The following is a 13478-nucleotide window of genomic DNA, read 5'->3' on the forward strand; positions in this document are numbered from 1 at the left end:
TTCTAGAGAGGTAATTCTAAAAATTGACGATTTATGTACAAAATACGATGTAAAAGTACTATTGTAGTTCAAGATTTTAGTTCATGTAAGGAACTCGATGATTTGCTTAATTGCCTATGCAGAATGGTGTAGTGTTTCGTACATTACTTTTTTTTAGGAAAAGAAAACATTATATTTGTTGCTTATACATCGCAACAGTAACAAAAAACTCATTCACCGAAGAAATACTAATACTTTTTTCTTCCATGTTTGACTTCCGAATTCTTTATTTTATACAACTTCACGCTAATCGATAGATTACGGTACCAGGTTGTAAAACGTGATAAAATCTAATTGAAGTAATTTAGTTTCTTAAACCATGATTTAGGTACTTTTCCTTCCTGTAATTTGGCAACACTGAAATCAATTTGCTAGTCTTCTGAACAACATAAGTGGACCTTTTCTAATTCCGTGTTGATTATTCCACATCGTTTCTCTTCCTCTAGAGGTTAATGGTGCCGATAAGTATGAATGATGAAGTCAAATGAACGATAAGAGAATTCCATTCATTGTGCGTCACACTACTTTTATACCAGTTTTCATGTGTGTGTGTGTAGATAGTATAAATAAATTTATACATGCTTTCACGAGGACTCGAACCTGGGACCGCCTGTCTAGCAGTCAATGAGCCCGACTATAAGAAATTAATGAAACCGAAACCTTACTAAAATTATAAAAAATACTGCTCATTAAAATTAATTTACTTGTTTTTTTAAACAAATTTAAAGCACCGCTGCATAGCTGCATAAAGAAAAAACAATGCTAACAAGGGATTCAATTTTAATTTCCAAGATTATTGTTATTGTTACTAATTTAGTAGTAAATTACTAATGACATATTTTTCAAGTACGTATGGCGTATTGAATGTTAATTATATAATTCATAACAATTTAGTTTTATGTTGGAGTTAAATTTTTACTTTAAAATTTTACAAATTAGATAGTATTTTTTTAAAAAAGTACTGTTATTAATTGTTGCCTCGATGTATCATATGTATAGATTACGAAACAATTATGTAAGACTTCTGAAAAATACGTTTTTAGAATCCATCTACATGTGTAGATCACGTACATGTATAAAATTTCGCTAACCCTTTCAATCAATAGCTTTTCGACTAATTTTTATTTCATTGTACGATTAATGAAAAATGTTTAGTGAAGTAACGCGGGGCTGTAGATCCATCATATCCCTTATACGCCTACGATTTAAAGAAACGTAAGTGAACTTTATTGCTTTTCCTGACTTAGTTGTAACTATATACGTACATCCATTAGATAGAAACATCCACACTCACAAAGAAACATTCATCTCATTATCATGACATTCAAATCAAACATATACTTCATGCAGGTGTGCAGACTTTTCGAATCTGACTATTCATTCAGTGCTATAGCACCAGGTGAAAGTTACAAGCCATACGCTTACATGTAGTCCTGCCTACATAGTATAGGCTATAATGTCTCCGTATTAACCTTAAAATGTTGATTTTCCATTGCACTAATCACTCACTGTTCATGTTTCTCGAATAGCAATAAAATCGTTTGCTCTGTTAAACGTACCGATCACTTTTGTTTTCACAACAAAACCATTTTCTTCCAGAAATAACCTTACAGCTTCCTCCCCTTCGGGTACATGGTAATATTCCACAGAAAGAGTCTGAAAAAATATAACATAATTAATTATTTTGACCATATATTAAGTCGTTTTGAAGACATGCGTTATGTGCATAGATAATGCAAACCAAAATTTAATAAATCTTATCGTTGATTGCCGAAAAATTTCAACAAAAAACTGTTTTCCAATGTCTTTCATTTGATTGAATATCTCTGCAGAAGTGTATTGTCTACACAGAAAATTGTCATTACATGTTTTGTTCCCCAGAAAGAGAAACAAGCTGTTCATTGAACTCCCAAGATGTCCAAAAATATTTATATCCAGAGAGAACTTTTGAATAATTCAGATTTATTCTATCGCGATATTTTGTGCTCTTGTATTTATTCAGACTACTTGCCCAAGAGACATACTTCCCTACATGGATTACATTGTACTGTAGATTATGCCAGATGGTTTTTGTGCCTCCACCAATCGCCGAACCAGGAAATTCTTCATTATAGATTAATCAAGATACTATAGATTCAATCGTGTCTTGCTTAACGACATAGTGTAAATTATTATAACTAATTAACTCTCTAGCCTTCTTAAACCCGAAGGTTCATGGCTGCAGCAACACAGGCCTTCCATCTGTCCCTATCCTGAGCAAGATCTATATACTCTTTCCCATTCCTACCGATTTCCTTTAGGTCCATCTCAACGTTATCCCTCCATCTTCGTCTTGGCCTTCCTACAGGTCTCTTACCATCAGGTTTCCCAACAAGAATCCTGTGAACTCCTCTTTCCTCTCCCATTCGTGCCACATGGCCTGCCCACCTAAGTCTTCTTTATTTAATTATTCTAATAATATCTGGACATGAATACAAATTATGTAGTTCTAAATTATGTAACCTTCTCCACTCACCTGTCTCCTCATCCCTTTTAGGTCCAAATATTTTCCTAAGGATCTTATTTTTAACTACTCTCAATTTAATGTAAGGGACCAAGTTTCGCATCCATATAATACTACAGACAAAATTACTGTTTTGTATATTTTAACTTTTAGTTTCTTAGATATTAAACGAGAATACAAAAGTTTATAAAGAGAAAAGTAACATGCATTTCCTGAATTAAGCCTGCTTTTATTTCCTCTTTAATATCATTTTCATTTGTTAGTATTATTCCTAAGTATTTGAATTTGGAAACGGTTCAAACGAGTTGATATCAATAATTAGATTTTGATTATTACCTAACACTTGGTTTCGGCCTGTAAGCATATATTTAGTTTTCTCTTTGCTAACTTCCAAACCTATCTCTTTAGCTGCTTTGAACAATATTTTAGCATTATTCTTAATTGTATTTTATTATGACATCCAGAATTCTCTAAATTTAATTTGTTTTCCTTTTCTTGAATACATGTTTAACTCTTAACGTATGAAGATGAATTGCATTTACTTTTAGGCAACTACAGCTGAATATGCATTTAATTCAGTGTTGGTGATATTTCTTGATACGACACGAGATATTTCCTTTTATCTTTTTGAATAATTGCGTCGCGATCACGTTTTATTAGTAATTAAAAGTTCTTATCTGTTGGAAAACACTGATACGAACAGTGGCGTGCCGAGAAGTTTCGTAAGTGGCATATGAAGATCACCAAATAAAGCTTACCTTAATATATATTTTGTCGAATGGAATTGTTCTCAGCACGTTGAGTTCGTCGCCTTCAACATCCAGACTGAAGTAGTCCACCGTCGTTCGGTTGAGAGCGAGCAGGAGGGAGTAGAAAGGGATGCACTGGACTTCAATAAGACCGGCGCTTTCGTTTTTCGATAAGTTTTTCTCTATCCTTCCAACATTGAAAGACTTCCTGAATATAACCTGTAATTTATTAAAGTAATCTTAATTTTAACTCATAGTGCGAGGCGAAAAATATCCCTGTACTATTAGAAAATGAATCTACTATGGTAATTTCAACGATATTGATGCAAAAATATCCATAAATTATTTACATTCCATGCATATTTATCTATATTTATTTCGTTAACACGAAAGATTATGTTTTAATTTTCACTGAAAATGTCTTTATCTTTGGCTTCGTATAGGGTTAGGCTAATAGAGTCGAGAATTTCAGTATATGAAGTATCCTTGTACTGATATGAAGAAAAAAATAAGTTTCAGAAATTTTCAAAAATTAAATGAAAAGCACAAAAGTTATCAACATTGTAATGAGAGTTTTACAGGGTGTCTTCCAGTCAAGAATGTCAAGAATGTCAAGAAAAAGACAAGAAATTATGCTTATGGTCAAGAATTTTTGCTATATTTTTTTACAGTATAGTGAATTTACATTATTATATACCTGTACTGGGATTGATAAAATTGAATATCTGGAAATCTAAAATTGTATTGAGTTGTGTTTAAGATTCGTTCACTTTCTTTCTTCGGAATTATATTCTTGTGTGCATAAAGTTTTGTAAAAATATTAAAGTAACGTAGCCATTCCCAATCCAGGATGAAGTCTGAAGCATTAAGTTTTACATGCATTAATAATTAAATTATTGTTAAATTACAGCTTCAGTTTATACCTTAACCGGCCTTGTGGCAGGTTTTTTTTTTTTTTAAATAAAAATATATTTTCTTAATTTCTAACTATACTTAAGTAGGGGGTGATTAAATAAATGTTAAGAAAAAGGGAAAAGAGGTCAGAAAAATGAAAGAAAGGTCAAGAAAAAGTCATGAAAAGGTCAAGAATTTTGGATTTGTTTTTTTGGTAGACACCCTGTAAATAAAGAGTTTAAAAAATGAAACCGCAGTCTCAACGCCATATGTTCAATAGTCATGAAGCTATGACATTTTTTGACTTCTCAAATGTTTACAACCATATTTTACTTTTCTACAATTAATAACAATGGAACTATTAACTTAATACTTCGTTTTTTTGATAAAATTTGGTTCACCGTGGGATCTGATCTGAGCCTGTGACGTCCCAAGGCGCATTTCATTTGACATGGAATTATTATATTTTAGAAATGCAGCTTCCAGTGTAGCAAGCACTACATGACAATTTTGTTTCATAATCCACTTGACTAGCATAACGTAACAAGTTTTAAGTATGTAACAAATAGAGAAGTGCACGAGTTTTGTTGTTAGATACCAGTATTTTTGAGAATATTATATGCTAATATTGACCTAAAAATTGCCAGATTTACATTTCATTTTTTTGCAAATGCTTTTTTGACATTAGAAAATAGTTGTTTTAGATGGAGTCGCCAAATGTTTAGGCTTATGAATGCCTATGAGCTATTTCACCAGTTAATTTGTTCTCAGTTTGTTGAAGCTGGCAGGAAAATTACAATTTTTGTTGTACTAGATAGATCTTAGCATTTTAAAATTACTGATATGTATTCAGATTAGGCTGCTACATTGTATAGTTTAGTGATGAAAATATTCTCATTTTTACAGGTGGTACCTTTAGTGGAAGATGATTAACTGGAACAACTTATATACGAGTAGATACCCTCCAAAATCAAGAGAGGTCAGGAAAGATGAAAGTCCGCTGGTAAGCAACAAAACTTTCTTTCTTTTAAAGAAATAAATATGGTTGCGTCACTAGTAGCAGAGTGCAAATTAAGGTTTGGTTTTGAATTGCCACTCGCTGTCTTTAACAGTTAATTGACTAGGGACTTCCAGAGAAAAATTTCTAAGAGGTGCTAAATTGAAAGGTTGTCTCCTAAGTAGAATATAATGACGTCATGTTGACGTGTCATCATAACGAAATGTGTTTCAAGAGAGGTATAGAAAACATATGAAGTGGGAGAAAGAGGAATAGAGAAGTGAGAAACAAGGAAATGGAAGAGAATAGAGATAAAGAGGTGAAAGACAAGTACACTCTCTCTCTCACACACAGAGAGATAACACAGATAACATACAAGAGACAGAGAGAGAGAGAGAGAGAGAGAGCGGGGGAAGGGAAAGAAGGTAATTAAAGAGGCAACACCAAGAAAGAAAGGAAGGTCCGATTTGCAATAAATCATAGAATACTGGTGTGGTTCTCAACCTTCGACCCGCTAAATACGTTTTCTGAAGGTCGACGACCCAGTCCCGACAATTTTACTGTTTATATCTTTCTAATTTTTAAAATGTTGTGCATTAAAGAATATATGCTCTTGAAATCAAATATTAATAAATAAATGATCGCGCAGTCATAAAGAGTAATAGTTCGATTATTATGTATGCTTGTTAACAAGTATAAAATGAGTTGTCGACCAACGGATCTAATGATATTATCCCTACCCGCCCCATATAATTGATGCCATAGCCCGGTACAGTGGGATCCCTGAGTATTACCGTGCAAATTGCCCATGACTATTTTCATTAATTTTTCTCTTACATCCTATGTGTTTTTAAGCGATGAATTTTTATGTATGATGGTGCAGAAGTTGTCAACAGCTTGTTTTGAGTTTTCTTTTAATTCTTGAAGCTCTTATTGAGTCAAATAAAGTGCACGAACATGGTGATGGACAATTTGCACGGTAGTACTCATGGATCCCACTGTACCATGTCGCGGGTCGTACAATTATTCATTATTATCCATACTTTAGTTAGTTGCCTTTTGTTAGTACGTATTACAGATTATATTTGAAATTTACAACCTTGAAATATATATATATATATATACACACACACTATATCTTGTTAATTCGTTGCATTCGCGAGTTTGTGCTATGTGCTATATTGAAAACTCGCTGTGATTTAATAGGTGTATTTGTATTTGTGTTGAGAGCCTGTGGCTTATATTAACTTTGGATGTTGCTAAAAAGGATCGTGAATAATTGTCAATGAAATAGCATGATGCCGCATAGAGATACTTGATCAAAAAACACAACTTAATGGGCCCCCTCGCTTCTACCAAAACAGAGAACATTAAGTTACATCATCTACTTACCTTCTCCGGGTACGGCTTCGTTGAGAGGCATACGTCTGCCACCCAGGCTTTTCTGTTCTTCATCTTGACGAGCTGGACGTTGTCAGGGTCGGCCTCCACCAAGAGCCCCTCCCAACCAAGCTCTCTCTCCATGAACAGGGTGTTCGATCTCGTCTCCCCATCAAGCGCGCCGCATTCCACGAAGAATCCACCTGTCTTGTGGGAAAGCCAAAATGAAATTAATGAACTAAGCGTATCTTTTAAAGTGCTGATTCGCAAGATATTTTTTCTAATCTTTAATTTATTCGCAAGTAATATTCCTTCCATGGTACAACTGTTATGTTTGATGCTACAAACTTGTATCTTTCTCAAGAGATACAATTTTAACAAAGAAGCAAAGGGAGAAACGGGAAATTAGAATTAATATTAACAGTATCACTGATTTAATGTTTTTTTGTTTGTTCACTGCTTACAAAAAGTTATATTGTTGTCTCTAGGATAAAGACTTGTTATACACATAGGATACACATAGGATGACTCTTATCGCCCCCCCCCCATAAAAAAGACTTACACAAATTTTCAGCAAGACAATCCCTCTAAAGTTCTTCAGAAAGATCTTTTTGGCACTAACTTTACCTGTACACTCCCATAAAAAACATCCCTACATCCGCCTCCCCTTATTATGAAAGTACTGTTTGAACCCTGCAGCGTAGCATCCGGGATGTATTGGTGCGGATTGGATGGATGACTTATGACTTATGAGGTGTACAGTGTATATTTCATCGAAAAAGAAATAGCTGTTTATATACTTATTTAATCTCAAGCGTAGTGTTTTTCACACTCGAGTTGTTAATAGTATTATTATTATATGCTTTGTAATTGTTTTAAAAGTAAAAATCATCATCAGTTTATTGATAGTTTAATGGTATAGTCACTTATGATTGCCTTAAATCTGTTACGACGAATACGTAGCAGTTTTTTCCTCTATATTAAAAGAAAAGTAATATTGAGACTTATACAACATATTATGTGCTAATGTAACATAAGTGTTGAACGTGATCTAAATATAGAAAGTGAAATGAAGCACCAACACTTTTAAGAAAAGAAGCATGAACAATTCTAACTAATTTATGTAGGTGGCTAACTAAAATAGAAATAAATAAATCGTTACTTCCAAACATAATGTTTGTTAATTGTTAGTTAAAGAACACTCTTTGTGTTACACGGACCTGCAAGGGTGGACCTACAGTTTGATAATGTCCACTTGTAAAAAAATGGAAGCATATCACTTTACCAAAATATGTACTATGTAACTTTCTTCCATGGTTTATTAGAATTACAACTTAAGAGGAAATTTGAAGGTGAGGAGCGACAGAGAGTAAAACTAAGTGTGACGAATTACACCCAAATACTGTTTCCAAGCAAGGGTGTACTGAACCTTAGATCAAGAGAGAACTACCACCGGGCTCTCTCTTCGTTATACCATTTTGGCTCCTTGCATTTGAAAAACACAAGGGAATATAAAATGAGAAAAGAATGGAGTATACTTGTGAAATGATGTGCAAAATAATAATTATTGACCGAAAATTACGAAGTTATCTTTAAAATCTAACTAACTAACTAACTCTCTAGCCTTCTTAAACCCGAAGGTTCATGGCTGCAGCAACACAGGCCTTCCATCTGTCCCTATCTTGAGCAAGATCTATATACTCTTTTCCATCCCTACCGATTTCATTTAGGTCCATCTTCGTCTTGGCCTTCCTACAGGTATCTTACCATCAGGTTTCCCAACAAGAATCCTGTGACCTCCTCTTTCCTCTCCCATTCGTGCCACATGGCCTGTCCACCTAAGTCTTCTTGATTTAATCATTCTAATAATATCTGGACATGAATACAAATTATGTAGTTCTAAATTATGTAACCTTCTCCACTCACCTGTCTCCTCATCCCTTTTAGGTTCAAATATTTTCCTAAGGATCTTATTTTCAAATACTCTCAATTTATGTCCCTCTTTCAATGTAAGGGACCAAGTTTCACACCCATATAATACTACATGCAAAAATTACTGTTTTGTATATTTTAACTTTTAGTTTCTTAGATATTAAACGAGAAGACAAAAGATTATGAAGAGAGAAGTAACATGCATTTCCTGAATTAAGCCTACTTTTTATTTCCTGTTTAATATAATTTTCACTTGTTAATATTACTCCTATTATTATCTTTAAAATCACTTTTCTTTATTGCAATGTAAATAAATTACTTAATAGCATACAATCAAAATGTCCTATTATTAGTATTTCTAAAATAAGAGCGGATATGTAAAAGTAGAGTAAGAAATAAGGAATTTCCGTGGATGGAACCATGTATCAACGTGTATATTGGTGGTTGCTCACTCACATATAGCAAATTTTGTATTCAGGTTGGGACAGCAGAAGCCATGCTGACTGGTGCCTACCAAAATACATGCAACTCACAAAGCTTGTAAACACACTTACTTTATTCTTGAGGAGCGCGAGCACTTCCTTGGCTTGCCCCATGGAGGTGTCTTCGTGGGGGGCTGCACTCAGGTTGTAGGGCTGCATAAGGCTGGCGGGCGGGGAGAGGTGGTTCCACCGTATGAACTGCACCAAACGCGGGTCATCCTGGGAAATAGGGCCTTGGAGAATGTCCTCCACGTAGAACTGGTATCCTGGAAAATAATAAGAACCATGTTATCAAGAAAACTCTACTGTGCTTTTTTAACATATAGAATATAATACATTGGGTAATGAATAAGTTCGTAGTGTTTGTGTTTCGTACGGCAACACTGCGGTGTTAGGAGTTTTTTTAATTTAGGACTTTGTGTTTGGTAGATATTTGCGTTAATGCATATCTTAGTTTTTCTTGTATGTACGCATTGCTTGCATTGTAGAATTATTTTCCTGTAGTTTACGGTTATTACAAGCATAAGAAAACAGTTTTTCTTTGTGACGTTTCAGGAGAACACACGCTCCTTTCATCAGACTAAATATACAGTTATAACAATTGTGAAAACAATGATGAATTTAAATTACCTGATGATATTTGGGATTCATAATTTTTTTCTAAAAAAAATCTGAAATAAAAATAAAACAGACTGCTTCTTTTCACAGTTAAGTTGCTATATTACAACAATGTAACATTGACAACATCCATTATATAACGGATTCTTTTTGTTTAAAAAATTACTAACCATTGTTATAACTGTATGTTTAGTCAAAATGAAAATAAATGTCTGATGAAAGGAGCGTGTGTTCTCCTGAGACGTCACAAAGAAAAACTGTTTTCTTATGCTTGTAATAACCGTAAACTACAGGAAAATAATGCATATCTTACTGAATTTTACTATAATTATGTATTACTTATGTTATAATTATGATCTCCAACAATCATTTTCTTTTCAGTTTCCCCTTCTAGTTACCACTTTTACATTTCAAGTGAATTTTCTAAAAACTTCATGGAGTGGCATTCTAAGTGTGGTATTTAACCAATATATATTGACCTTTTTACGCACATATTTAAAATGCATGAATTGCCCCAATGACTTGGTCTGGAAAATGTTGGTTCTTGATCTGGAAAACCTGGAAAAGTCCAGGAATTTTGTTTTTCTGAAATTGTATACACCCTGTGATATAAATTGTAATTACGGGATTAGGAAGCTAGGTAACAGCGACAAGGGAACTCTGCACACCTGACCAGGGGTAAAATTTCAGAAATCTTGCCTTTCAAATGTAACTGCGGCTCCGAGAATTGTAATGTTACTTGACATAAGTTACCCGTCACCAAGTGATAGTGGGATGCTATTTATAGTGCAAGAATGCATTAATCGTAGGCAAAGTGGACGTAAAACGTTGTCGTAGGTTGAAAGGAATGTTTATGTTTCTCGCATGCGTTGTGTGGTAATAATTCACCTGTTTTCCGATAGAGGTCAGTCAGTACCAATAGTATGGTTAGGAGGCAGATTTTCCGATAGAAGTTCGCCGGAATGCTGTAGGTAAAGGCCATGTTGTGGCGGCGTGCAGGTATTTTTGTCCAATTTCACTCTTTAACGTATCTTGTTCAGTTCAATTAAGCCTCTGCATTGATTACTGCAGTATTTTCTTTCACAATAATCCCATCGTGACCTTTGGCTCACCCTGTACACGCACACACTTACTTACTTTTCCATTCATAAGTAACAGAAGTTCGGGAACTCTTAAGATGACCGGACACCTCTCCGATGTTCTTCATATTTGGCATACTCACTAATTGAGGCCTCCTAATCACGAATCTGAAGTTAAAAGTTGTCCGAAACGTCTAGATATTGCAAAATAAGCGAAAATAAGGCGTTAGTTTTCGGAATGGAAACCGTCGATTTTCGGGATTTTTTTTGGTTTCACAAGGAAATATATATATATATTCCTGATACTACAACGAAACCAAATTTTAACTATGTTTGCCTAACCTAACCACACGTCAATGGTTCGTGGGGCTAGCGTCAATGGTTCGCAATTATTTTGAAATTTCTAGACGTTTCCGACAAATTTTGCATGTAGCTTTCTCCAATTTCTTCCAATTTTTTTCGGCATGCACATTGGGAGGGGGTAGCAGCCCCATGTGCTCCTACTTTCGGCACGCCCTTCAAGAAACTCGAATCAGAGAACAAGGTCGGTTCTATCGGTTTAGTTTATGTTAATTTACGGTTAAGTAAGGTTTGAAAACGTTTCGTCGGAGCCAGTTATATTAGTTTATTAAGTTTGGTTAGGATATGATTATTTGCACATATCTAATCGGGACTGGACCTACAGTTTAAAGTGGGATTCGAACCACCGTGCAATGTGCACTCGTTGCTTCAAGATACATAGTGTTAGACTATAATAGGTTCATTTAGCTTAAGCTTGATTAGTTTGAGTTTTTGGTTTTAAGTCCACTTTATGCACAATAAGGCTAATCGGAACTGGACCTACAGTTTAGAGTGGGATCAGAACCACACGTGCCTCCACCGGGTATCGAACCCTTGATTAGTTAAGATGGGTTAGGTTAGGTTGCCAGACATTACACTATTACAGAATTGTTTTATATTTCATGATTTGTTTTGATGTCCTGTACAATTTTATACATTATGTAAATTTGCCCTGTATCTGGCTACGGATAGTTTAAAAATAAACTTTTCAATTGAGGGAAGAAAATTAGATAGGGGCCCTGATAGTTTTGTCGATCTCACAAGTTCTTCTTTCTTAGAGGAATAATGTGAATAGCAATCAGTTGAAACCTTCTGTGAAACTATTTGTTTAGTTGAATTACTCTTGTCATGAATGTCGCTTTCAACCTTTATGACTTGGGAACAAGCTGAATAAACTTGTTTTAACTTAAAAGAGTGTGAATAACAATAAATTGTTCCAGAGGTCGGTGTTCTCGAATAACTTAAATGTAATTCAGATGATTGGAACAAGAAGCAGTGTCGTGAAAAATGAATTAACAAGCCTTAGAAAATTCAATTCAAAAATCAATACATCACACTGATGTCAATATGACAAGTAATGTATAGTTTCTCAGTCCATAATTCTAATGTAGATCGTATATTGTCATTAATGAATGAATGCACAATAGAAACAAGACATATTATGGGACAAGAGTGGAATCAATTGTACAGTCTTTAGTTAATTTAAATATATCGGGCAATGCTCTGTTCAATTATATGTTGCAAGGAAATATTAAGAAATGCCAAATCATCAGACAAATATATGAATACATCTTATGTTTCTTAGAAATGACTTTTGTATCTCGTGATCTTGTAACGTATGCAAATTAAGTTCAGAGTTCACAAACAAGTACTTCATTTAAGAAGTAAAATTTTATTTTCACTGTTTCTCTGGTGTCAATATATTTTATATTCTTGTATGTTAGTGTAAAAAAGCTATTATTTTATACACTAAAAGAGAAATATGGCAAGCTGAGGTTAGGTTAGGTATAGTTTTGTGTACTAGGTTTGATTTGGTCACGTTAGTTAATTTGTCTTAGCAACAGTTATACGTGGTTATGTTAGCATAATTTAAGGTTCATTCTTCCATGCTATATCACTTATCCATTCTGTACCTATATTTGTAAATGGCAAAGCACGACCAACAGTTCATTTTCTTTTGCATCCAAAAGTTTCCTCATTTTTATTTGTTTAAAGCAGAGCTACTCATTGGTCAATCTGTTTCACGTCGCTATTCTGCACCTTTATAATCGCGACGATGTTTGACGATTTGATGAAACTGACGAAGTGACACTCACTAAGGGACTCCGATGTCCAGACCGGGATTTGAACCGGTAACCTTCGGAAACAAGATCGCGGGTCGAACCACACAGTTGCTGAACAGGAATCCCTCCTATCGATAAATTGTCACCAATATGCACAACACTGTGCGAGAACGAACAAGTGTATATACAACTGGAGTAAACTTACCGAAAATTGGACTGAAGTCCTTCCCGCCTCCAAACAGCCCACTGGTCAGGAGCAAGAACAAAACCACGGCCACAAGGGACAGATAAGCATAGAAATGGTTCGTCAAGTAGCTCATTTCTGACTACTGTTGCAGCCAGGGGAAATGCTTCTTCCGTCTTTCGTGCCTTATCACAGGGTTTCCGCGTCTGCCTCTTAGATTGCCCAACGCGCGGTTCACAGACTATGTATAGTGTGCTTGGTGCTGTCATGCTGTGTACGCGTCAGGACAAATTCGAGAACAGGAAGGGAAAAAAGTCTACGTTCCGAGATGCAAATTGAAGGCTGAGTAAACAATTTTTCAAAATTAAGAAGTTTCGTCTCCATTATTTTCGTTACATAATGTATTTGTATCTGGCGTCGCTTCTCAGCCAATGTTGGCTAATCGCGACGATGGAGATCATTGATGATTACTAGAGCTCAGCCGATACAACTTTTAAC

At 34.8% G+C, this 13478-nt stretch overlaps 1 protein-coding gene across 1 annotated transcript; it reads right to left on the reverse strand.

Annotated features, from left to right (window-relative positions):
* Positions 1-958: 958 nt before the first annotated feature.
* On the reverse strand, positions 959-13191 carry LOC145987335 (protein Star-like). The gene is made up of 5 exons (XM_083121855.1): positions 13002-13191; positions 9049-9242; positions 6575-6769; positions 3301-3510; positions 959-1695 (listed from the first exon to the last, which is right to left on the reverse strand). Exons 1-5 carry the CDS (start codon positions 13114-13116, stop codon positions 1552-1554), a joined length of 858 nt encoding a protein of 285 aa, XP_082977981.1. The 5' UTR covers positions 13117-13191; the 3' UTR covers positions 959-1551.
* Positions 13192-13478: the final 287 nt, after the last annotated feature.

The sequence above is a fragment of the Lepisma saccharinum genome, chromosome 4 (genome assembly GCF_977018435.1).
Source record: "Lepisma saccharinum chromosome 4, izLepSacc3.1, whole genome shotgun sequence".
NCBI classification, from domain to species: domain Eukaryota; kingdom Metazoa; phylum Arthropoda; class Insecta; order Zygentoma; family Lepismatidae; genus Lepisma; species Lepisma saccharinum.